This window comes from Puma concolor, chromosome D3, assembly GCF_028749965.1.
Source record: "Puma concolor isolate L17-30 chromosome D3, mPumCon1.1.hap2, whole genome shotgun sequence".
Classification (NCBI taxonomy): domain Eukaryota; kingdom Metazoa; phylum Chordata; class Mammalia; order Carnivora; family Felidae; genus Puma; species Puma concolor.
Genome location: NC_141678.1, coordinates 41,123,914 through 41,149,254, shown reverse-complemented (window position 1 = coordinate 41,149,254; position 25,341 = coordinate 41,123,914). Strand labels below are relative to the sequence as shown.

The window sequence follows — 25,341 nt, the reverse complement described above, 5'->3', positions numbered from 1 at the left end:
CCACACGCCCCACCTACAGGGTGACTTGCTATCTTCTACCGCTGTTTGTTAGTAAACCTTGCTGAAATAATATAAACATACAAAATTCTCACTTACAAAAACAAAAACAAGTCTTTTGGACTCAACCACACTAGTGCCCAGGTCCTTTGACAAAGAGTGCAGAGGGACAAGGATGGAGAAGGACTGCCTTCTTGGCTTCCTCGAGTCCCCTGCCACTGGTGAGGACATGAAAACACAAAGTCAAGTTCTCTCTTCTGCCCCATGAGCAGGTCTTACAGCCTCTGTTGGGGTTCTCATCTCTAAAAGGAATGGCCAGATGCTGTCTAGAGTCTCCACGGAAAGATTTGATTCTAAAAGTATTTCTTAGGATTACAAGTTTGGCTAAGAACTCCTGTAGTCAATATGTTGCCCTAATTTAAATAAGTGGTGGAAATTAAGGCCAGCAGATTTTGGAACTTCAGAGTACTTAAATATGAAATAATTTGGTCTTTTTTCTTACCAAATAAAGGAATTATCTTCACTTGTTTAAAAATTATGGAAACCTTTTTTTCAATTCCTAATTTCTAACAAAGCATATAAGTCTTTTCATGGTTTTTTAAACTATTAGATTTTATACATTTATGTTCCAAATCCATAAAATCATCTCCTTTAAGATAGAGACATTCATTCACCTTCCAACAAGAGGTGTGCCCAGGCGGCATATGAGTAGTAAGGAGAGTCAGGGTCACTGAGGGCCTGGATCCTGAAAACTAGGTTTCTCTGTCTCCCTGCTCACCACACACATACACACACACACACCCAAGTTATAAAGTCTAACTCTCATATAATCAATACAGTTCATTAAGCAGATATCAAATCCAGTGTTCCAAACACTAGCCATCCAGAAAATCCAAGTTTCTCTTGGGGCAGGGGAGGTGACTCATGGGATTTCAATGTTCTAACATTAACATAAAAGGGAACTGTTAATAAAATGCAGTCTAATCAAATACCCATTGACCTCTCTCTAGAAAACACGAGTAGCACGAACCATAAGAACTTTTTCTGGTGATGGGTGGTTTGCTAACGTGTTAGTGCTACTCACTAAAAGAATTTTTTAAATATTTCATAAAGATTCAGCTATGTTCACTATTCTCTCTGCTGACCTTTATGACCAATGTGCATGAAGCCATAAATATATACTATTAAAAAGGAAATTTCAAAAGTAAATTACCTCTCCCTGTATACTTAACTTCCATTCATATTCAAACAATGTCCAGTTCCATAAGTTCCTGAGAACCCTGAACAAGTACACGTTCATCAAGTCCAAAAAGCAAAAGCACACAAATGTGATAACATTTTTAAAGGTGACAAAAATTTGTATAACTTTAAAAATCAACATGGTTATGAGTCACAGATTTTTGAAATTATCGACCTGTTCTTATTTTACCCTTGTTTTCATGAAAACAAACATTCTTAATCTTCTAAGAAATACCTTTACCCATGGTATTTACTTCTGATTATTTTTAAAGGAAAAGGTTCCACAGGTAGAGTTAAATTATATTATCTTCTATTTACCTGATTTTATTTCCTTAATGCAGACTTCTAGAACTTATACTTCTGTATGATTTTTTTTAATTTAAATTTCTTTTTAATGTTTACTTATTTTTGAGAGAGAGAGAGAGAGAGAGACAGACAGACAGACAGACAGACCATGAGCAGGGGAGGGGCAGAGAGAGTGATGGAGACACAGAATCTGAAGCAGGCTCCAGGAAGTCAGCACAGAGCCCGATGTAGGGCTCGAACCCATGAACCACAAGATCGTGAACTGAGCCAAAGTCGGACGACCAAACAACTGAGCCACCTAGGCGCTCCTGACTTGTTTTATTTTACATCTTATCTAGATTAAACAAAAAAAACAAAAAACCAAAACGTCAATTTGCATTTTGCCCACATAAGTCAAGTTTATAAAATTTTTTTGTTTGTAATCACAGAAGAAAGACTGCATTCTTTTGTATCATAGAATAAAATGCCAGTTTCAAAATATTAGTTTTCAAAAAATTGCGGCTAGGACAATAAAAACCATAAAATTTTTAAATGTTTTCTATTCCTCAACTACTGTACTTAGAGATACAAAAACTGAAACCAGATAGGTTTAGTCTGAAGCCTAGTTTAAAAAAAATAAGCAGCAACCTCATTATTTTTCTAGGCAGAAAGTTATTTGTTAATAGAGAAATAGAGAAAATAGAGAAGAGTATAAAGATGGTGTAGCGTGAATGAGGGAGAAGAGGTACCAGATATTTCTGTTTATGTAACATTAAAAGTTAATAAAATCCGTGACGATGTTACATTTTCCAAAGAAAAGGCATTAGCCATTTTCTTTTGGTGGGTGTCCCCCCCTCTTCCCTCTAGACTACAGACTGAGCCAGCGAGCAAGCAAAGGGAAGGACACTGATGCAAGTAACTCACCAGGATACCAGCAGGGGCCTTTCCATGGTAAACACCTTCAGTTTCACTTAATAGGCCTTCACGAACCTTCTTCTCTTCATCTGTACTATCATCTTCTAAGTAAAACATCTTAAAACTGAACTAGCTTATCATGTCTTTTTTTCAGAGACAAAGTTACAGTTCTAAATTATCAAAACGGAAAGCCACTCTGCTGACAAACTGAGTACAAACCGTTTGCACACACAGTAATATGGCTAAAACTGAAAGGAAATGGTTCTTTAAAAAAAAAAAAAGCAATACATACAACGTCTTTACCAATAAGATTTGCTCAAAACACCTCAACCCCTTCTCTCTAAAGAAGATAAGGAGGGGCATGGGACAGGCTGTGCCATGTGTTTACACTGATAGGTACCAAGTCCTGCCCAATCACGTGACAGTCCCTACAGCTTCCATCACACAGGACACGGATTGAGTTAATGATTCTCCAAATCAATCACATCCTCGTTTTTAGAAATAAAAACAACTATACTTATAGAGAAATAATCTTATACAATCATTTAAGGGAAAATAGTTTTCGTATATTTTCTAAGCATCAACAAGCTTCCCAAAGACAGCAGGTTACACATGCTTTCTAGAACTCAGTAACCAACAATTTTTTGTCATATTGGCATGACCCAATTTATTTTCACAATTTCTGAATGGAAGATAGTGTACTCAGCCCTGTAAATTATGAAAAATTTATAATAAATTATATGTTAACATATTATTAATTATATTGTTATATATTAACCTGTAGTACAACAATGAAGAGTATGACATTGAACCACTGTAAAAATCAAACATTCCTGGTATTTCCTTTCTACCTTTCTGTAAATCAACATATTTTACTCAATACAGTTGTCTAGGGCTGTGATGTTCCTTACAATTAGCCATCAACCACATGTGGCTATATCTATAATGTTGCTAGAACCAACTGAGATGTGCTGTAAGTATAGAATACTATACCTAGAATTAAAAAAAAGTGAAATAATCTAATTTTTTATACATACATGTTAAAATGATACTATTTTGGACATGTTGAATATGATATACTCTTAAAATTATATTTTACCTGTTTTTTTCTTTTCTTTTTACTTTATGTAATTTAAAATTACATAAACGGCTCCCATTATATTTCTATTGGACAAAGCACTACTGTAGGGCCCTGAGACAATCTTGAGAAAAAGGATGTTTAGTTGAAGTTCTACTAACGAAGAAATGAAGACAGGATTTTTAATCATTCCATGGAAGTATTGTGTTAATTCATCAACAATATACTAGCTGATCCTCATGTATTTAATGTTCAAATTATTAAACTTTTTTTTCTATGTCTAAACATCACAAAAAGACAGTATTTCCAAATGTTTGACCAAGTAAGGGGAGGCGGGTAAGGTTTACCACAGCAATATATTGCTAAGATCCATATAATAATAAAAAATATTAAATGGCAGAATTTAAAACTAAATTCACCAATATGAGAAGTGGCAAAAATTTAGCTTGATTCAGTAGGTTACACTGCTTGCTGCCCAACCTACAGATATTAATGTGTGCCTGGAGTACATGATGCCCACTGGTGCTTATTATCTAACTCAGTATATAACAGTTAACACAAATTCCTCTGTTTAAAAGAGAAGTGTGTTTTTTTTTTTTGGCCTAAATATTAAACATAAAACAATTTAAACCTCTTCCTCTATGTCCTATTATAGTTCTAGATCCCTGGCATCAGACGGCAGTAAGAAAAAAAACTGATATTGGGGTGCTACCAATGGGAAATAAGACATCGGGGAGAGGGAGAAGCAAATAAAAGAGAACGAAAAAGAAGATTAAGGAAAAACTACATAAGAAAATGAGAAAGGGGTTAAAAAGGAAAAACAGAGGAAATAAAACTGGGAAGTGATGAGAAAATACACAGGTGGAATGACAAGAAAAGGGGAAAACTGTTAAGAAAGGTAAATGGTGGGATAAAGATACTGGAAAAAGGGAAAAATAAAAACTTCATTTTAAAAATGAGTAAACTGAGGCATACAGAGACATCAGGCAGTTAGCCCAAGGCCACCCATTTAGTTGGACCTGATTTCTGGTTTGGTGCTTTCTCCCATAATGCCATGCTGAGACCGGAAGAGAAAGTGCTAGGGAAAGGAGGATGGTGGTTGACCAGAAGGAAAGAGAAAGGGCTAACAAGAGAAGAGAGGCAAGAGCCTAAGATTAGTGGGTATGACCTCTGTTTGGGCAACCTTCACCTCAAACACCTCTTACACAATAATCAACCCCTAGGCCAGTCACTTCAGTTTTCTCTTAAGTCTTGGTATCATTTCACTGTTTGTTTGGATTGATGACTCACAGAATGTTCTGACTGCAAGTGAACATGCACCATGGACCCAGACAGGGTGAGCGCATCTTCCAAACACCAATTTTGTAAGAGGCACACACCTCCAGCTTCCCCTAGCTGTGACTGTGGATCACCTGACTCCCAGCTAGTACCTGACATTCTGGTTCCAGCCCATCATTTGAGTGGTGGCACTTTTTGGACTTGGTCAATAAAAGTTAAAATTACAATGAATAATTCTTAATTATCCATATGGTTTTTCAGAGAAAAATGTTACTGTACTGTCAAACTTTCCCTCTACAGGCAAAGATAATAAATGGTAAGTAGTCAAGAAAGACTACTTTTTACTTTTCCTAGACTTAAATCTTTCAAGAAAAGGTCTATCTTGGAGAAACAAAGCTAAAATGCTAGTCAGGAGAGTCAGAATCTTGTTTAGACTCCACAGCTGATAATGATGCTAGTAAAATACACATCTTTGTTTCTTTTCACTACTGATCCCCTAAGTATATGAGACTTAGGAGATTAAGTATTAAAAAGCTTTTAAAGGTGGCACAGGGATTTACTTAAAACTTCTTAACCTGAAATCTGCTTATTTGAGGTTGAGCTAAACTGGTTCCACAGAAGTACTTACACAAGTTATATTCAGACTTTGATACAAAAAATGAAAATAACCTACATCCCCCCAGTGGTCAAACTGTGGAATAACAACTTATTTCTACTGAAATACCCATGACGAGGTAAAGAACACTAAAAAGTTCTTACTAGAACTCATGATGAAAATACTTTTTAGGGGCGCCTGGGTGGCGCAGTCGGTTAAGCGTCTGACTTCAGCCAGGTCACGATCTCGCGGTCCGTGAGTTCGAGCCCCGCGTCAGGCTCTGGGCTGATGGCTCGGAGCCTGGAGCCTGTTTCCGATTCTGTGTCTCCCTCTCTCTCTGCCCCTCCCCCGTTCATGCTCTGTCTCTCTCTGTCCCAAAAATAAATAAATGTTGAAAAAAAAAATTAAAAAAAAAAAAAGAAAATACTTTTTAAAGCCTCGGTTACAAACAATTCATAATCTTTACCATAATTATTCTACAGCAAAGGAATTAACTCAAGTACATGTCCGTATCTTCAAGAGCACTCACGACTGAGGCCCACACACAAAGGACTACAGAGTTCCTTGAGCCAGAATGGCTCTCATCATCTATACTAATGAAGTTTTTCTTCTTATATCTGGAATTACTTATAATTCACTGTTTACTTACGAAAAAAGGGACTTACATGCATTCTTCAAAACCAAGAGCAAAATTCCTCTTGATAATTCTCTGAGGTTTTTCAAACATTTACAATTTAACTGCTTATTGGATAATGGCTAGTTTACTCAAGGTTCTAGTGTTTCGTTATATCCTCATACAATCCCCAACTCTCTGAACAGGGTAGCCAGTGACTATTTCACTTGAGCTTTGAATGAATGAAAAATCAAATGCATTTGGGTCTTTTCAGGAACAGAGGAGAAAAAACTGGAAGGGTCTCCTGAGGCCCAACTTAAAGTATCTTTCTCAAAGGTAATCTTGTTGACAACTTATATTTTAACCTTTAAAATTTAACACATTTTGCATTCTACTCTGATGCATCCATTTAATATGAAAAAAAAGTGACTGAATAAAGGTTTCTTCTACAAAATTCAAGGGTTAATTTATCACATTTACTCTAGGGCCTAGAATATCTTCAGTTAACATATCCCATTTTAGGGAGTTTGGGACTAAAAAATCTTTGAAGCTGAACCCTTCTGACACTAATGTTCTAGGTCAAACTTTCACCCAATATTCTGAGACCAGAGAGATTATACTGAGAGTTGTCTGGCTGTAGCTATCAAGTGTATCTGTTTGATCATTAAGATCATAAAGCTAAACAGCCCAATTAAGGATGAGAAGAATCATGGCTTGACTTGTGTCACCAATTCTGGACAACACTTCCAATAAAATAAAGCCAGAAACAAATGGGGAATGCTCTGCTCTGCTCCAAATTCCCATGGCAGCTGCTTCAGTGGCTGTGGCTGTGGCTGTGTGTGTGGGTGTGTGTGCCCATCCACGTCCTGTTAATCACAACTGTTTCTGTTTAAATGTTTCTCTTTCTTTCCTCATTTCACCCTCTGAATAGCGGTGTGAAATGACCCTGTCGCCATGGTGACACTCAGAGATGACACCCTAAGTACATAAACAATTTTCTGTACTAGGACTAGGTCACCCCATTTCACCTACACTCAAGAAATCCTGTTGAAATGCAAGCCATATTATTATCAAATTTAAAAATTGTGAATAATTTAAAAGTGTGACACTTCTATCTTTTAGAAACAAATTTGTTGCTATAAACTCACCACTAACAGGAGCACACCAGTGTATCACACTGAGGCCAAATGAAGATACTTTAAAGGAAGTACAGTATTAGATTTCTCCATGCCAGGTCAAAAGTGAGATGGCTTAGAACTTGCCATAGAAAACTACAACAAATAATAAATGAAGTAAGCAAGACTTAATATCATTAACACAATCCAAAGAAAAATAAACAAAAATTCTAACAAATTATGAGATAAGCATCGTGCAAGGACCCAAGTCAGTTGTACACTCACATTCCTTGGCTCTCAAGAGGAATTTCCCCTTCTTCAGCTAGTTTTGCATATATCTAACTAAAGATTTTCTGGACCACTTGAAAAACTGGTGATGGTTGTTTTAACTACTTTGTTGCTGTAACTGCACCTCCTTGAATTCCTTACAATTTTAATTAAAAAAATACTGGTAATTAGCTGGTACTCGTCTTCCAGTCCTCTTCTTCCATCCATATAAGTGAACTGCTACTGTAATGTTGATTAAGTATTTAGAGACCAGGAACTCAGCAACAATCTCTTGGATATGTAGTTTCTTGAGGAAAATGTAAAAATTCTATCACACATAAAATTCATACAAATAATAATAAATATGCTAGGACCTCAAGAGAGAAGTGTATAAAAAGACATAACCAACTGACATCCCATATACATAACTATTACTGACAGTGAGAACCTGCTCAAGTTTTACAGCTGCTAGAGAAGCCAGGATATAATAAACCAAGGCTTGACTCCAGAGCCTTTGCTTTTAACCACTTCACTGATGTTTAATTTACAATTTGCTTGCTATCATACTGATAAACTTAAAGAAAATACCATCCAAGCAACTGGGATTATCATTTTAATAAAAAATCATCATGAGCACTACTGGGAAGAGTCATCCTGGTAGGACAAACAGGTGAAAGTATAAATTTTTATCTGTAGCCTTAAATGGGCCCCCAGTGTAATCTGGCAACCCTGCGAAAGGCTTGCTCTCCCAATTTGTTTCTTTTTCAAACCTGCAGGTTTCTCAATTTGATGGCATCTACCTCACCCTTCCCTTCCCATCAGAATATGCAGCATTTCATACTCTTGTATGCAGGTTCATTTGTGTTCTTCAGGAAATGAACAGCAAAATGGCTAAAATACATTGCTATGACAATGGTAACTTTAGGAATTTCCTTTTACAATATTAAGAAAATTCTAATGCTATATCTAGCATTAGATATAATCTAGCCAGATTTTATTCAACTGGCTAAATTTAAACTAAAATGAAAATAACCAGAACTCTTAGATTATTGTCTTTCAGAAATTCAATCTGCCTACTTCAACCTAAAGTTCCCCTAAGATGCATTAAGAGAAAAAATTGTAGTGGGGTACCTGGGTGGCTCAGCTGGTTAAGTGCCTAACTCTTGATGTCAGCTCAGGTCATGATCTCACGGTTCAGGAAATAGAGTCCGTCGTGGGGCTCTGCCCTGACAGCACAGAGCCTGCTTGGGATTCTGTCTGTCCTCTTCTGCCCCTCCCCCCATTTCCTCTGTCTTTCTCTCAATACATAAATAAACATCAAAAAAAAGTAAAAACTGCATGATCACTATCATTACTATATGGTCACAACTCTTAAACAGCACAGAAGTAGATTATTGTTCATCTCTCTGACATGCATGATCCACCAGATGTTGCTCTAAATGACTTGTAGCTATTGTGAAAACCCTAACCTACCTTAAGGGGTAAAAACCTTCCACCACTGAGCATAAAATGATATATTTTGAGACTCTGAAAGTAATTTGAAAAGAAAATGGAGTTCCAAAATGTTGTAAGTATGATAGCATCATTGAAATGCATATATTGCACTGAAGTGGGCAGTGTACATTTATTTGATCGCATTAAGTTTTTAGTCATATTCCTTCACAGGAACATCTTTTATAGGAGTATCAACAGTTTCCTTATTCATTTGTAATGGAGCTCATAGCTGAAGAACTTATATTAGATCTTATGGGTAAACTTTACACTTCACAATGTGTTGCATCTTTTATTTAAATAGTATTTTTCATTGTGAATAATGTCCATCAATTGTCATCATCCATCACCCCCATCTCAATAAGCACTGTGAGGATGCAGGAAAGAAATGACTATTTGCTCACATCCCAGGACAGTCTTGTATCCAATATCATACATGTAACCCAGAACAACAGAACCACTTCTTGTTTCTCCCCTCCTCACCACACATAGAAAGCATCATGTGGTTTTACAGAGACCTTACCACAGGCACCAGGTTCTCTAAATCACCTAAGAATTTCAAAGCTGATTGTTAGCTTTTGCAGGAGAGGTACCAGATTCAACATTTTGTGAGTATGCACACTTCATTTTTGGAGCTTGAATTTTTTTTAAAGAATTTTTAAAAGTTTATTTATTAATTTTGAGAGAGAGAGAGAGAGAGAGGGAGGGCAAGGGAGGGCGAGGGAAGAGAAGGGGCAGAGAGACAGGGAGACAGAGAATCCCATGCAGGTTCCACGCTGTGGGAGAAAAGCCCGATGTGGGGCTCGAATTCCTGAACCATGAGATCGTGAACTGAGCTGAAGCTGGACACTTAATTAACCAACCAAGCCACCCAGGTACCCCAAGAGCTTGTATTTTTCTAAACCTACCTGAAATTCAAAGGAACATGACTGAGGTCAAAGCTGTAGCAATCACCTCTGGGACAGCATCTGAATGCCAGGCCATTTCCTTATAACCCTTCAGGATACCATGATGAAATCAAGACAGTACCACAATTCCAGTTAAAAGGTGACTTTTGCTACATAAACCATTTGACCAGTCTCACACACTGCATCAATCAACTTTCAGTGACTCCTGTAGGTGGAGAGAAAGGTCTTCCCTGTACTGGTAGCATACGAATAAAAAACAAGAAAAAAATAAGTACCAATCTGCCGGCTTACTTAAATGATGTCATAAAAGTGACCAGGAGAATTCCTCAGCTCCTGTAACACATATTCAGTTTTTATCTTTTTTTATTTTTTTTTCAACGTTTTTATTTATTTTTGGGACAGAGAGAGACAGAGCATGAACGGGGGAGGGGCAGAGAGAGAGGGAGACACAGAATCGGAAACAGGCTCCAGGCTCCGAGCCATCAGCCCAGAGCCTGACGCGGGGCTCGAACTCACGGACCGCGAGATCGTGACCTGGCTGAAGTCGGACGCTTAACCGACTGCGCCACCCAGGCGCCCCCATATTCAGTTTTTAATAACACCTGCAATCTCTCTTACATTTAACTCTCAGAATGTAGCACCTCCCTCCCTGTTTCCTAGATCAGGAAGCACAAATTCACTACTCCTCCACTCTTCTCTTTGGAACTGCCTGGGTCTGTCTCAATTAAACAGAATGTGGTGACCATGAGGCCAGGAAGCAGGGATATGAACTCCTGTGCAGCCATGCAAAGATTCCACTCCCAACTCCAGGCATCCCATATTGGCCATATTTCCCAGAGGCTTCTGGGAAAACTGGGAGAGGCTGTGGAGATGGATGAGAGCCTTCCACCAAAATCCAATTAAAATATAACTCAAATTTCAGGCCCTGTTTTATTGTGCACAATTACTACTGGAACCCTAGTAGGATTTTCAGAAATGTTAGGGGGGAGCTCCCTTTCCCAGCCTGGGAGGACATTTGGGTGGATAAAGGGAGAATCTGTGGAGACAGTAGCCATCGCCAACTGCACCGCTATGAGAGCCACTCATCACTCCAGTTTGAGCTGTGTCCTAGTTTTACAGTTTTGCAAAACAAATGCCAGGTAAGGCTGAGCCACTTGTGTTATCACAAGCTGACTTGTACACTGAGCTACTTCAACAAGACAGAAGGACTTCCAAGAGCAAAAGCAATTCAGTGAAGCAACATTTGGAATGTTGGAAAATAAAACTTGTTTCGCTCACTGACCTGTTTAAAAGCAGGGCCTACTTTATAACATGTTAGGCACTATTCTATTCTCAGATCAAGCAGTGAACCTGGTTGATGCACCTGCTCTTATAGCATTTAGATTCTAATGGAGAAAGAAGAGACAAGAAATAAAAAATAAAATTCTAGACTGGGATAACTATTACACAGGAAATTAAAGAGAGTGATGCTGCCAGAAAGTAAGGAAGGAAGGGTAGGCTACTTTTAGGTAAAGGGAATGAGAAGCCAAAACCAAGAAAATGTAGGATAGAATTTTTTAAAACAAACAAACAAACAAACAAACAAACAAACAAACTCAACCCAGGAAGGCTCACATCTGAAAAAACAAGTATAATTAACACGAAAGAGCATTAGAACCTGGCTGATCATACTCCCATAACTATGCCATGATAATATACTTAGGATTTACTTTCTCACAAGCCACTGCTGCTGTTCCTTCTTTAGTCATGTTGCCAACCTTCAAATTACTTTAGAAACAGAGCAAGAGTAGGAAAAAAATGAGGTGACTCAGATACTAAGTTATCAAACATTCAGGAAACCAGCAGAAATTTAACAGTCACATAAATCTGAACAAAAACTGCAAACCGTAACCTAAAAATTACTTCCTGAGAGTTGCTTTCTAATCTTCAGTGAAGATAGATGTGACTAAAACAGTCTTTAAAAACATTACAATAACTAGACATTCTGTTAAACACAAAGGAAGACATACACTTTATTTTCATTCTCTCTTAAAAACCCAACTGTTCAGAATTGAACTGTGCCGCCCCAAAAATGCTAAGTTGAAATTCCAACCCTCAATATCTCAGAATGTGATATCTGGAAACAGGATCTTTATGGAGGTAATCAGGTTAAAATGAAGTCATTAGGGTGGGCCCTAAACCATCATGACTGGCTTCCACAGAAAAAGGGGAAATTTGGACCGAGAGAGCGAGAGAGAGAGAGCGAGAAAGAGAGATGGACACACACATACAGAATTCCATGCGACCATTAAGGTATCTACAAGCCAAGAAATGCCAAAAATTGTCAGCTAACCACCAGAAATTAGGACAGAGGAATGAACAGATTCGCCCTACAGGCTTCAGAAGGAAATAACCCACCCTCTGGAACAGTGAGACGATAAATTTTTCTGTTGTTTAAACCATCCAGTTTCTGGTACTTTCTTGCAATACACTCACTAACATAACAGTAAAGAAATATAAAAGGGGTAACTCACAAGTATAAAGAATGGCTAGAGGCAATGACAGCAAATGAAAAGAGGTCAAGTTTTTAAAAGATGAAAAATGGATGGAGGAAAAAAAATGGAGGATCAGAAAGTAATTAAGTGCTTAAAAAAAGAGCCCACATTGGTGAAGGTATGTAAACAAAACAAAAAAACACATTAGAACTACATAAAATTATTACAACTACAAGATAATTTCCCAGGGGGGTGCCTGGGTGACTCAGTGGGTTGAGTGTCCAACTCTTGATTTCAGCTCAGGTCATTATCCCAGGGTCATGGGATTGAGCCATGCATCAGGCTCGGTGCTGAGCACAGAGCCTACTTAAGATCCCCTCTCTCCTTTTGCCCTTCTGCTCCTTATCCCCCAGTCACACATTCTCTCTCTCTCAAAAAAAAAAAAAAAAAAAAGATAATTTCCCAGAGTCAAAAACATGATTTTCCAAAATGAAAGTTCCCACCAAGTGCCCAGCACAAAAGATGAAGAGGTACCTGAACTGTAGTGGCCTCTATCAAAGGCAGCCACAATGGAAAGATGCCAATAAACAATGTTAAAGGCTCTGTGGTCTTCAAGGACAAAGGATTCAGCAATCACCCTGTGGGCATGGCTACACAAAGCAGGATGCACACCATGCTCTCAATCAGAGGCACAGCACCCAATGCCAGCTACCTCCCAAACTTTTCATGAGGACATACAGCTGCAGGTGATCCTGTCTGTGGCGTGAAGCCTCACCAGATCTGAGAAGCACTCATACGTTCTGAGTGTTTTTAGGCCCTTCTGACCTACAGACACTGATGAAATACCTGCCTGCCAACCAGGCATGAACGTACAAAGCAAGGCCAGGACTGTGGGTTCACCGTGAAGCCAGGTGAGGAGGGCTCTTCCCAGTTGTTCCAGTCACTCCTTCACCATTAATGGTCCAGGGACCACAGCTGCAAATCACAAATGAAGGCACCTCATCAAAAGATGAAAGTAAGAGCGACTTCAAAAAGAAGTAAAGTTTTGAAAGAAAAAGAAAAGAAAGGAAAGAAAGAAAGAAAGAAAAACAAAGAAAAGAAAGAAAACCGGAAGAGAAAAGGAAAGGATACATAGAGTGGGAAGGAAAGAGAAACAGAAATTAAAAAGCTTGGGATTTCTCAACAGTTACAAGTCAAAATTCTAAAGGAAAAGTATTTCCATTCTAGCATTCCATAGCCAGCTTAACCAATTAAGGATGAGGCTAGTATAAATTTCCAGTCAAGTAAGGTCTCAGAGTTGACCTCCTGTGAACCCTTTCTCAAAAAGCTACAGGAGGATGTGCCCACCAAAAATGAGGAGGCAGGCTGAGAGAGGAATCTCTAGGAAAGAGTACCCAACAGAGGTGAGAAACTAATGGGATGCAGGTGAGGTGTTCACTGCCCAGAGCCCTGTAATTCGGTCTGAAAGTGGGGGCCTGAATTTGTGACTGGTACTAAGAAACATGAGCCAACAAAACAATTAACTCCAGAAAAAACAGAAATTTGAACTGGTGAAGAAATTAAATCACTGTATATGCCTAGTTTTGAGCAACACTTGGTCATGAAAACATAAATACTGAATATAGAGAAAATAAAAAATTATGATATGATTACCTTAGAAGGATAGAAGGAAAAGTGTGTAAGGAGGGTTGTATGAGAGATGAATCCTCATCTAGCAAAGTAAGAAACCCACAGAGAATGTCTAGATTTGGAAAAACAAGCTGCAGTAGTTTAGGCATAGACCCACAGAAGAAAATCCCACAGGAAACAGGTAAGAGTTCGAAGAAGTTGTTTCTAGGAAGCAGTAGTCAGGAGTGAGGAAGAGACTGGTGCTTTTCACTATATATCTCAAAGTGCTATCTGAATTTTTAAACTACACTTAAAAAAATACACTTAGGGGCGCCTGGGTGGCTCAGTCGGTTGAGCGTCTGACTTCGGCTCAGGTCCCGATCTCGCCGTCCGTGAGTTCGAGCCACACGTCGGGCTCTGTGCTGACTGCTTGGAGCCTGGAGCCTGTTCCAGATTCTGTCTCCCTCTCTCTCTGACCCTCCCCCGTTCGTGCTCTGTCTCTCTGTGTCTCAAAAATAAATAAACATTAAAAAAAATTTTTTTTAAAATACACTTAAAAATGTAAAAGACGAATAGCACTATTATATGATGGAACTACATGCTAAAGAATCCTATCTACAGGAATGAAAACTATTAGAGAAAAGAAAAAAACAAACACCAAGCAAATAGCTCTGTGGGGTTTGGTTTTGCTTTGCTTTTACAGGAAAACCTCTTTTCTGGCTCTCAGCATCAGCACTGAGCTTTAGGTATGTCTCATTAACAAGACAAAACAAATGAACCAGAAAATTTAAATACAGTAAGGTTCTTATTAAGTTGCCCAGTTCATTCACTTGGGAAAGGGGAATGTCCTAACACAAAAGCCCTTTTCATTCTATAGCAAAGATAATAGCAAAAGATTTAGCTAACAGTTGAAAAGGATGATCCTTAGAAGATTAAAAAAAAAAAAATCCACCATTAACAATACAGGTTTATTAGTATTTTTCAACTAGTGAGAAATGTCATGTAATTATATAATCTAAAGAAATTTTAATAACAGTCACGTACTAAAATTTATAGAAAAATGTTACAGACTTTTGAACTAGACAGCAAGAGCTTTGGGGGTTTTTTTAGTTACGCATTTACCTGCAGTGTATAAAGGACAGCTCTGCTTTCTAGATACAAAAGACAATGTTCCACCTATGGGCCTAGGCAACAAAATTCACAGAATAAGAGATGAAATGATGGCAAAAATCACAAGGCTTAAATTTACAAACATATGTAGTGCATAAGATTTGGATACAAAACAGCTAACATAAAAATGCATTTTCTATTTTGACACTATAGAAATAAAAGTTCTGGGTCAAGGAAATTTTAAGCAAGCACAAACATCTTTAACTAAACATCATATCCTCATGCTAAAAATATAAGCAGAGAAGTTCACTCCAAATATTTCCTTTGACTCATTTTTCAATGTTTTATTTATTTTTGAGAGAGCACAAGTGGGGGAGGGGCAAGGACAGGGGGACACAGGATCCAAAAAGAAGTGAGCTCAGCACTGAATGAAGTCAGGAACCGCAAGATAACCTTAACAGGAGCCGAAGTCTGGACACTCAAGTGATTGAGCTAGCTACCCAGGGGTCCTCCTCTAACTCACTTAAAAAAAAAATTTTTTTTTTACATTTATTTATTTTTGATAGAGACAGAGCAAAAGTGGAGGAGGGGCAGACAGAGAAGGAGACACAGAATCTGAAGCAGGTTCCAGGCTCTGAGCTGTCAGCACAGAGCCCGACGTGGGGCTCAAACTCACAAACCTCGAGATCATGACCAACTGAGCCACTCAGGTTCCCCTCCTATGACTCACTTTTAATCACTCATGTAGTACTCCTTTCTCAATCCTTACCTGTTTTATAAAATTCTGCTTCAAACAAGTCTATAAGCTACTTCAAGGCAAGAGGAATGTGCTATTTGCCTTTTGCCCTTTGCCCCTGTGCCCCTCAACACTGGCATGTCTTGTCGGGTTAGAAATCCTAGCCTGCCACTCTTCCTCTAGACCTCTAGGTGGCTTCTGGCTCTGGTTTAATACACAGTCTCAGCTAGTCCTCAGAACCAGGCCATCAGTAGGTATTGTTATCTCCATATTACAGATAAGACAACTGATAAGCTATATGCCAAATGTGTAATCATGATTTAGGAATTCCTAACGGTCCATGACTATATTTCTGTTTCATAAGTTATTCTGTATTGAAGAATTGATAAATACCAACTTATCCATTTATTCAATTACAGTAGGTAAAACACCATTAAAATTCCATCACAAAGAATCCTGTCTGCAGATCTAGTTACCAAGCGAATCAAGTGATATAATGAAGAAAGTGCCAATTCCAAAAACAAATCTGTTCAAAAATGCAAACTCAGATACTCGACAATATTAGGGGTTTCACCTGGCCACCCACAATGTGATGAAACAAGGTTCCTACATGGATTAAGAGGCCAGAAGCTCTGTCCAATTCTGAAATGTTTAATTCAGGGCCCCTACTCACAATCAAGTTCCACATAACCCAGGGGTTATGGAGTGTAATTCTCATATCAGGAACAGTCAAAATTACCAAGGAAAATCCTTCAAGAAGACATCATGTTGGATACTGACATACCATGTCTCAAAAAGCCCAACTGAGCCCATTTCTTCTTCCCAACACTAAAAAGAACTGCCTTCCTCTCAAGCAGAGTCTGTGAGCAAAACTTAGCTACAATTTAGGGGTCAGGTTTTAAACACCTGATCCCAACTCAGCCCAGTGATGTGCTCATATTACAGAAGGCAGGCAGATGATCATCAGCTTCATATTGTTTAGCTCATTCCTGAGCAGGCACCAAGTAGGTGTGGTGGAGTCAAATCACCTCCACTGTTTTCTTGGCTGGTCTTTCTCTTGCATATATAAATGATTCAGAGAAACCCAAGGCTTCTATGCAGCAGGTGCTATCCCTCTACGAGCAGTTTACAGATGCAGACATTAAGAATAAGTTCTCCAGGGCATCTGGGTGCCTCAGTTGGTTAAGCATCCGACTCTTGATTTCGGCTCAAGTCATGATCTCACAGTTCATGAGTTCGAGTCCCACATAGGGCTCTGCACTGATGCTGTGAAGCCCGCTTGGGATTCTCTCTCACTCCCTCTCTCTCTCAAAAATAAATAAATAAACTTAAAAAAAAAAAGTCAATTCTCCAGTTCTACCTAACAAAGTAAAAACAACACCCCCAAATTAGTTTTGGCATGTCAAGCAGATTCCTAAGAATTCTTACAGTCCCTTGGGCAGTGTGGTGGCATGGGAGCAGGGACAATGGAATGGGGGTGGGTGGGTAGGTCAATGCCAATACACAGGTGCATGCCTTTGACAAATCTCTTTCCGCTTCACTGTCTTCACCTAGAAAATGCAGCTACTATCTCTACCTTGCAGGGTTGTTGTGCCTCTTAGGAGATAATTTATGTAAAACACAATGCCTCAGCCAAAGAAAGTACTTAATCATGTAACTGTAATAATAATAATAATCTTTTACAGACATTAAACACCTCCTAGAAACAGTGTTCCTAAAAAATAGGCATCAGCACCATTTTACAGACTGAATCTCAGTGGATAGAGTATGCTAAAGACACCAAAATTCCAAATGTTTACTTTTCAAATACCACTACTTTAGGCAGGATATTTTGAATTGGTTGAACCAGTTAGAAAACCCTACAACACAAGATCAATCCTTACTTATAAAGCATCTCTAATACACATTTTAAATTATAAAATAGAGAGCTTTCTATTCACAAAATATTTAGATACTTCTCTAAATAAGTCCTGTTCCTTTGCAGTTCATATATAAACAGATGTTATGAATATAGTTATGTCAGATGGATAAGTATTACTGATCCAAAAAACACTGAGATTAAAATAATTTAAAATATATAAAATGTGGGCAAATAATTTTGCAATATTTTACAAAGAAAAAAATAATTACACTTAGTATCGTAAACAAAAAGTATATTCCCCATGGTTCTTCAGTAAGCCCAAACATTGCTTGACTTAAACTGGTTCGAAAAAAGGCACATCACTGGGGCACCTGGGTGGCGCAGTCGGTTAAGCGTCCGACTTCAGCCAGGTCACGATCTCGCGGTCCGGGAGTTCGAGCCCCGCGTCAGGCTCTGGGCTGATGGCTAGGAGCCTGGAGCCTGTTTCCGATTCTGTGTCTCCCTCTCTCTCTGCCCCTCCCCCGTTCATGCTCTGTCTCTCTCTGTCCCAAAAATATATAAAAAACGGAGAAAAAAAATTTAAAAAAAAAAAAAAAGGCACATCACTTTACAAAGACCACAAATTTACAGGCAACTGTTGGAGAAAGTAACATACCACACTTCAGAGAGTTCCAATTCAGAGTTCATAATTCACATCAACTATCTGATGGTTTTGCTGTCTGAGATTCCTTTATATTTAATAGATTATGCCCAATACCTTATAAGAGCTATTCACATTCTGGATACCTCTCTTTCAGAATCAGTAAACACCAAGTCTCTAGTGCAGCTGGACACATCTATCTTGCCAGGAGCAACACATGTCACATCATAATGCACTGAATAGATTAGAACCATCATGGAATTGTACAATTCCATTGTTTATTCAGAAACATAAAAAAAGCTTTTAGGTAGATTTCAATTCCAGATTAACCAGTCAATTTTTCGTTTGTAATTAAGATTCTTCCTATAAAAATAAAACATCTTACTACAGATATAAAAACAGATTTTTTTTTTAAAAAAGATGTTTACAACCAATTATCCCTTCCATTATACCAGAAATAGGTAAATGCAGAAATTTAGTCAGTCACTAAAGTTACTTGGTACCATGTGCCTTTTTGTTTTTGTTTTTTTTTTTTTTTTGAGCAAAATCACTGATAATTACTTAGTTATGACCATCAAAACCAAATAATTTTTAAACCTAGATACTGGTACCCTTTGTCTTTGAAATGCTATGTATTTAATCATGTTTCTTAAAACTTTTAGAATCCACATCCCTTTACACCCCTGTAATGTTACTTAAAATTTCAACTCAATTCACGAGTGACCAAAAAAGTTAAAATATCAAAACAATGGTAGATAGCATGCCAAACCCTCAAAAAGTTTCCACTGAACTGCAAATACAAGGTCTGTACAGCCACTCCAGCTCACTCCATTTGAGCTTTCTTCTGCACATCAACCTATGAAGGTCTGTCCCTTCCTCTTTCCCCTTGTAGTTACTTTTAAAATCAACAGATCCTATCCTCAGGACCATCCTAAAAAGTTGCTCATGTTTCAACGTCCTTTCCTCCTCTCCTCAAATTCTACTTTCTCTACTAGACTCTGAACAAAAAGGCTAACTTCTTACCACTTCCATTCAACAATCCATCTCTTCCCTACTCCTCCCCTTAGTTCGACATTTACAGAAAAAAGGCAAACTAGCGCTACCAGCAGGTCACATGAAGTGTCTAAAAATTAAAGACAACAGTTATTTACTCTAATACTGGTTAACAGCTAGAGCAACGCCTTCCACAGCCTAAGGTAATCAAGAAAAGTGAGTACTGAAGGAAATGATAAATGTTTGGGGCCAGTGGAGATGGGAGGGAGAAAACGGAAATAAGAGAACAGAGATGGGAAACTTCTATTTGCTGAAACAGGTGAGAATGGATCACTGTAGATTCTTGAACAGTTAAGATAAAAAAAGATGCCAGGAGTTGAAAACAACTTAGAATTTATAAATCACCTTAAATTTTATTTATACTTTGCCTCATTGAAAAAAATGATTAGAGGCTGTTCAGACAAATATACGTATTATTCAACAGTAAAATTAAGAGAGTTGGTACAAAAGTAAATATGAAATGAAATAAAGTCAAGAAACTCAGTTACTATTCACAAAATTAACTACAGAAGACTTTCCCTACTGTTCAAATATGCCAAAACGTCAGATAAAGGCAATCCCCTAGCTACCCAAACATCTCAAAGTGGACTTTTCTAGGAGCCAGTGTTTCTCTTCCAAAGAAGTAGAAAAGCCTAATTTGGATGGTTCATGTTGAAAATCTGTAACACCACAGATAAATATAAACATCAGATAATAAAGTTCTAAATTCAAAGATTACAAAGATAACTACACGGATTCTAAATGGACTTTTAAAAGATCTCTATGAGCCCTCCATTTTTCCAACACATTTATGTAGTCTCTCAAATTATATATTTGACCTAAATAAAAGTTAAAAGATCCTCTAACACACAAGTCACCTGACTTTCAGCTAGACCCTCTTTGTACATAGGTAAAATGAAGGTAGCACAAGGAGCCAATGCTGTAACTTTTGTTACACTTTACAAGTTCAAGGATTTCTGGCTCCTTCCTCATTTTTTTAGTAATAATTTTAACACCAATCTAAACTGACAAATACAGGATGACAGAAATTTGGCATTCAAGGGCTTTAGAAGAAAAAGATTCTGAACTGTAGTCAGTGAATCAAATTTTTAAAATGTGTATCTTATCATTATTCTAATCCTAAAAGTCACATTTTGGGCTTATCTTGCATTGCAGCACAGCTTATCTCCTAACATTTTTTTTCTTCCCCTTCCTTCTTTATAGACTGAAAACTTACAGCAGAATCATCCAGTCTCAGCATTTTAGAGCAGAGGTGGACGATGTGGGCCAAGCTTCCTGTGGCTGGTCAGGAGAGCAAGGCAGCCAGAGGTGAGGCCAGCAGGGCTGGAATGGCACCCCCAACACATAGGTTGCCACGGACTCTCAGAGATACCTAGCTGCTTCATCTGGACCTCCCTGGGTGAGCACACATTTGTCTTAAAGACTAAAGGAGTGATACTGTGTTACTAAAAGAATCAAACCGACAGCAGACAGCAAGGGAAGTGGATACCAAAAAGTGCAGTTCATTGTTAGCAAAGTCACCGAGGAATCTTTGAATGCCTTCTGATACAGCCATAAAGTTTACTACTCCAGCCTATAATAATTATCTTCCAAGTTTTAATAAGACAATTTATATAGGATTCTGCCAACTAGAGGTTCTGCCTACCAACTTGTGAGTTATTTCATTATGAAGAAGGCAAATGACAGTTCAGAAGACTCTGGGGCTCAGCCAGAAATACAACATCTCATAAATGAAGGGAATAAAACAGATAAAAAGGGGCTTTCAAAATAAAGGTCCCAACCACTGTCTAGCCATTGACTGGCAAGTTAATATGCACACACATACACACACAAACCGTGACAGCTATTAGGGTCAGAACAAAAAGGGTTGGATTTAAATTAAAGGCAGGTGGACTTAAGTTAGACTTCAAGAAAAACCTCCTGACTTACATTACTAAGCACCTAAGAAAGGTAGCTGTATCTACCTCCCAACAAGACAAAGCTTCCAGCTAAGTGTTACCGTGCTGCCTTATACGAAGAAATTACTAAAAAAAAAAAAAAAAAAAAAAAAGGCATACCCAGAGGGAATAGCTGTTGACACAGAGAACCAAGCTATATTTAAACTAAATATTAATATTTAAACTAAACATTGCAAAATGTTCCCTGTAATACTCATGAGCTTAATTTAACCTTTTACCACCTCTAATGCATGGCACCACCAGGATCATTCAACCAAAGCTCACAATTCAGGAAAGTTGAGTGTACAGGAAGTGCCACCAGCTCTCAGGTCACTGGTAAGGACACACAGACTGACTGCTGCTTTCTATCTTTGTTCAACAGCCCTCCATGGAGATTCTTCTAAAAGCTGGCTCAGCATTTGGTACCAGGCACCTACCAGAGTCTGGCCTTCAAGGACTTTCAGTCTAGTGCAGGCGACAGTCCAGTCAGTAAACCAAAAATTACAATACAGGGCAATGAGTACCTTTATTGCTACATTCTTGGAGCAATGAAGGACACAATGCCCAGCTGACTCTCTTAATTGTTTCTTCACAGTAGCTTTACTATAGTGTTGAATGGTTTTCAAATGCTCCCGTTTCCAGTTCCTCTTAAACATAAAGCTTCTCTGTTGGCTCTCAACTATGCCATCACGTTTTAAGACAGAATCTATCGTTTCATTTCTAGCATTCTAGTATGGCCGTCTCTATCAACATTTGGACATGGAGATACTTCACTCTGATATATCACAATCAACTGCATATTGAACTGGAAGGAAGAAGCCACACTCCCTGGCCAGTGCTCTTTCACAGGTGGCCTTAGGACTGCTTTTTATACACTGGCTGGGTATGGCCTGAGGTTGACTGCCCTTCATGAAAAGTGAGGATGCTGCACTAGGGGACCACCTGAATCCTTCCCCTGCACCTTGTGGGCCCTGTCTCTCCCCATCTCAGCATTATCTGCCATACTTCACGTGCTTAAGCCACTAAGATCAATATCAGACCATCAACATATCAACCATATGGGCCACTAAATGTGTATTTAAATTTTTTAATGTATTTTTAATACATTTTAATACAATTTTTTTTAATTTGTATTTAAATGTATTTAAAATTTGACTTTGTATTGTCAAAGCATTATGAACCAGCCAGACCAAGTTTTAATAAACAGTAACACTTACAGAACATTTCTATTGGGCAGAGCTTCAACAGGGCCTGGCCTGACACCGAGGTAAGTGACTCTTTTTCACTTTAAAACAAACAAACAAACAAACAAACAAACAAACAAACAGGTTTGGAAAAATAATCCCCCGATGTACCTTTAAAATTAGTATAGCGGTCTGTTAAATAACACTTCAGAGCATTTCCAAATATTCAGAGTTCCAGCACTTTCTGCAAGGAAGGGTTATCTTTCTGCCTGTTCAGTATGCCTTCAAAATGTCATCCCAAATTTTCAACGAGAACAGTCTTAATTTGTTCGCAAGAGTGGAGAAAATGGTGATCCGCCGGGTTAAAAGTTGAGAGAGAAGCCCTTACTATGAAACTGTGTCTTAACACGTTCCATACAAATTGAGATTTACCGAGGGAAGGGGTGGTGTTGCGAAGGGAAAAACTACTCACACTTAGGACCGGGTCTACAACCTGGAGGTGGAGACACAGGGCAAACGAACCGCTGCAGAGAAATAACAGCAACTTCCCAGCCCTGGATTGAATGCGATCACGTGCCTCGGGCGCCCCCTCCCCCAGGGCCGGGGGCGGGATGGAGACGCGGCCTCCAGCCGCGCTTTCCTCGGCGTGCGCGGCTCGGCCAAGCGTCACTTCGGCCTCCGCTCCAGCCTTTACGCCAGAAACCTGCGAGTTGGGGGTTCTGAAGTGACTATCACCTCGGGCAGCGGCGGGGGCACCCGCATGTTTCAGTCTTCACGTCCCCCTCCTCACGTTCACCCAGCACCCGCCGGTCCCAGCCGACCCCGCAAACCCGTCCTGCCACGACGCCGGCGGGGCCCGCGTCTACGTGACGGCGGCGGCGAGGCGGGGGCAGGGGTCCCGGCCTCCGTCAGAGCGGCACCGCACCGAGTTGGCGACCCCAGCCGCCCCGAGCGCAGAGACGCGACACCCGCCGCGGAGCCCGAGCCACGGCGGGGGGGGGGGGGGGGCGGGGGGGGCGGCGCAGCGGCGCGAGGACCCCGGCTCGGCGCCCGCTTACCTGCGGTGGCTCAGCTCCCAACCCGCAACGGCGCCCGCGGGCGGCCGACGGGAGGCGGTGGCTGGACGGCGACGGTGAGGACCGGCCTCGCAAGGCGGGCTCGTCGGAGGCTGAGGGGGCGGGGCCGTGCGAGGACGCGCGCGAGGCCCAGGCGCCCGCCGCCGCCGCTGCCTCGGGAGCCGCCTGGGCCGCAGCCGAGCCGGGCGGCCCTCATGAATGGGACGCGGCGGCAGCGGCGGCGGCGGCGGTAGCCGAGGGGCGGGCGGGCGGCGCGCAGGCCCCTCCCCGGCCACGTGACGCCGCGCTCGGCCGCCGCCTCCCGGCCGCGCGACACCCTAGCGGCCTCCCTCCCTGGCCAGCGCCGCCGAATGCGCCGTGGCGGCTGCTTGTCTCCTGCGCTGCCCGGCCAGGGGCACTGGCCTCTTTCTTGAGTAGGGCAACGCTAGGGATACTTTTCTAAAAAAAGTTTCTGCTAGTCTCCATGGCAACCGTGTGGCGCGTCACGTGGAACTTAGAGCCCAACTGCCAAAAAAGATGTATTAAAGTGCAAAGAAAGGTGTACAGTTGAATGTTTTTTAATCCACTTTTGATCAACAGTAGCCACTTCGCCTGTTTGGTTATTCTCCCCACCCTTCTCTTCCCCAATCCCATTACATATTTTAAAATACACTTTTAAGAAAGGGATTGCCGAAACCATATTACCGCACACGGTTTTTATCTTTTTGCAGCCTATTATTGAAAGTTATGAATGAAGTATATGTGTTACTTACAAACGTCAGTTAGTTTCTCAGTACGCATTCTGATAATGATAATTTATATAACTTTGAGGATCTTGGAAAATAGGCACTGATGTAAAGCTCCTGCGTGGTGAGCCCAGCGGCTGCACAGTTTTTTTTCCCACAGATGGAGTGTGGCTGGGTTGGGCTGGGACCCAGGAAACCGGCTTCCAGTCTCAGGAACCCCCTGTGGTTCTGCAGCAGGAACAAGGGCAACCACTTCCTCATCTAAGTTCCTTCGGCCTCTTTCTCATCAGCCAAGCTTTGCCCCATCCTTAACCAAGGCCCTACGAAGACTAGATAGTTTCACTGGCCTAAGCACACTAGGAATTTTCCTCTTTTCTGTGCCTTTCACCCGGCTTCCAAGTGAATAAAAATTTAGAAAGACAAGAACTGGAATTTCTGCTCCATTATTTCAAAGCATTTTACTCCACTATGAAAAAGTGGAATTGAAGAGAGGAAAAGAGCTGGATCCTCACTTTGTACATCAGTAAGATGGAAATATTAATGCCTTTCTCACAGGATTGGTTTGCCTACAGAGTGCCTAATTTAGCTTAATGTCTGGAACCTGGAACATGCGGTTACTGTTTGCTCTCTTTCCTTTCTTCCATTTTTCCTGCTTTAGACTTTTCCTGTTTCTCTCAGGCTATTTTCACTACCTCCTGCCTAGGAAGGGAAATATTCTACCAAGCTTCCTTCCTTTCATAATTCAGGAAGACCTAGATATCTCCTCCCTTCCTCCAAACAACCTTAGGTTTGATACCTCACTCTGAATGACTCGCATTTCTAATATTTCCTCATTCTCTGGTGCCTACCTAATTTACAACACCACTTAAGCAAAGTAGGGACTCACTAAATATTCGTTGCATGATATCCCTTCATTTCCTTCCCCTGATGCCTAAGAAGTCTGTTGGGAACCACCAAATTCCACCTACTCCACTGGAATGTCAGAGGAAGGAATATCTTCCTTCACCTGTCCTCTGACCCCACCACCTTCCAGCTCCATGGGGGATCCTCATTCTGCTAGTTGTCCCCCCTTGCTCAACTCTGGGTTCATCCCTTAGCTTCAGAAGACTCAGGCTTCTCGCACCACTTAAGATAAAGGAAGAGGTGGGGGGAAGAG

At 40.1% G+C, this 25,341-nt stretch overlaps 1 protein-coding gene across 2 annotated transcripts in view; it reads right to left on the bottom strand.

Moving 5' to 3' along the window:
- LPIN2 (lipin 2) overlaps positions 1 to 23,574 on the bottom strand; it is an 86,532-nt gene extending 62,958 nt beyond the window's left edge. Inside the window, exon 1 of one of the 2 annotated variants that reach the window (XM_086682566.1) lies at positions 23,443 to 23,574. Coding sequence is in view for 1 of the 2 variants with exons in the window: in XM_086682565.1 (XP_086538691.1) it covers positions 2,446 to 2,553 (108 nt within the window). In the remaining variant the exon portion in view is untranslated. Of the gene's footprint in view, positions 1 to 2,445; positions 2,895 to 23,442 lie in introns of those variants that run through there. The other variant, XM_086682565.1, reaches the window with a different exon arrangement.
- Between the last annotated feature and the right edge of the window lie 1,767 nt (positions 23,575 to 25,341).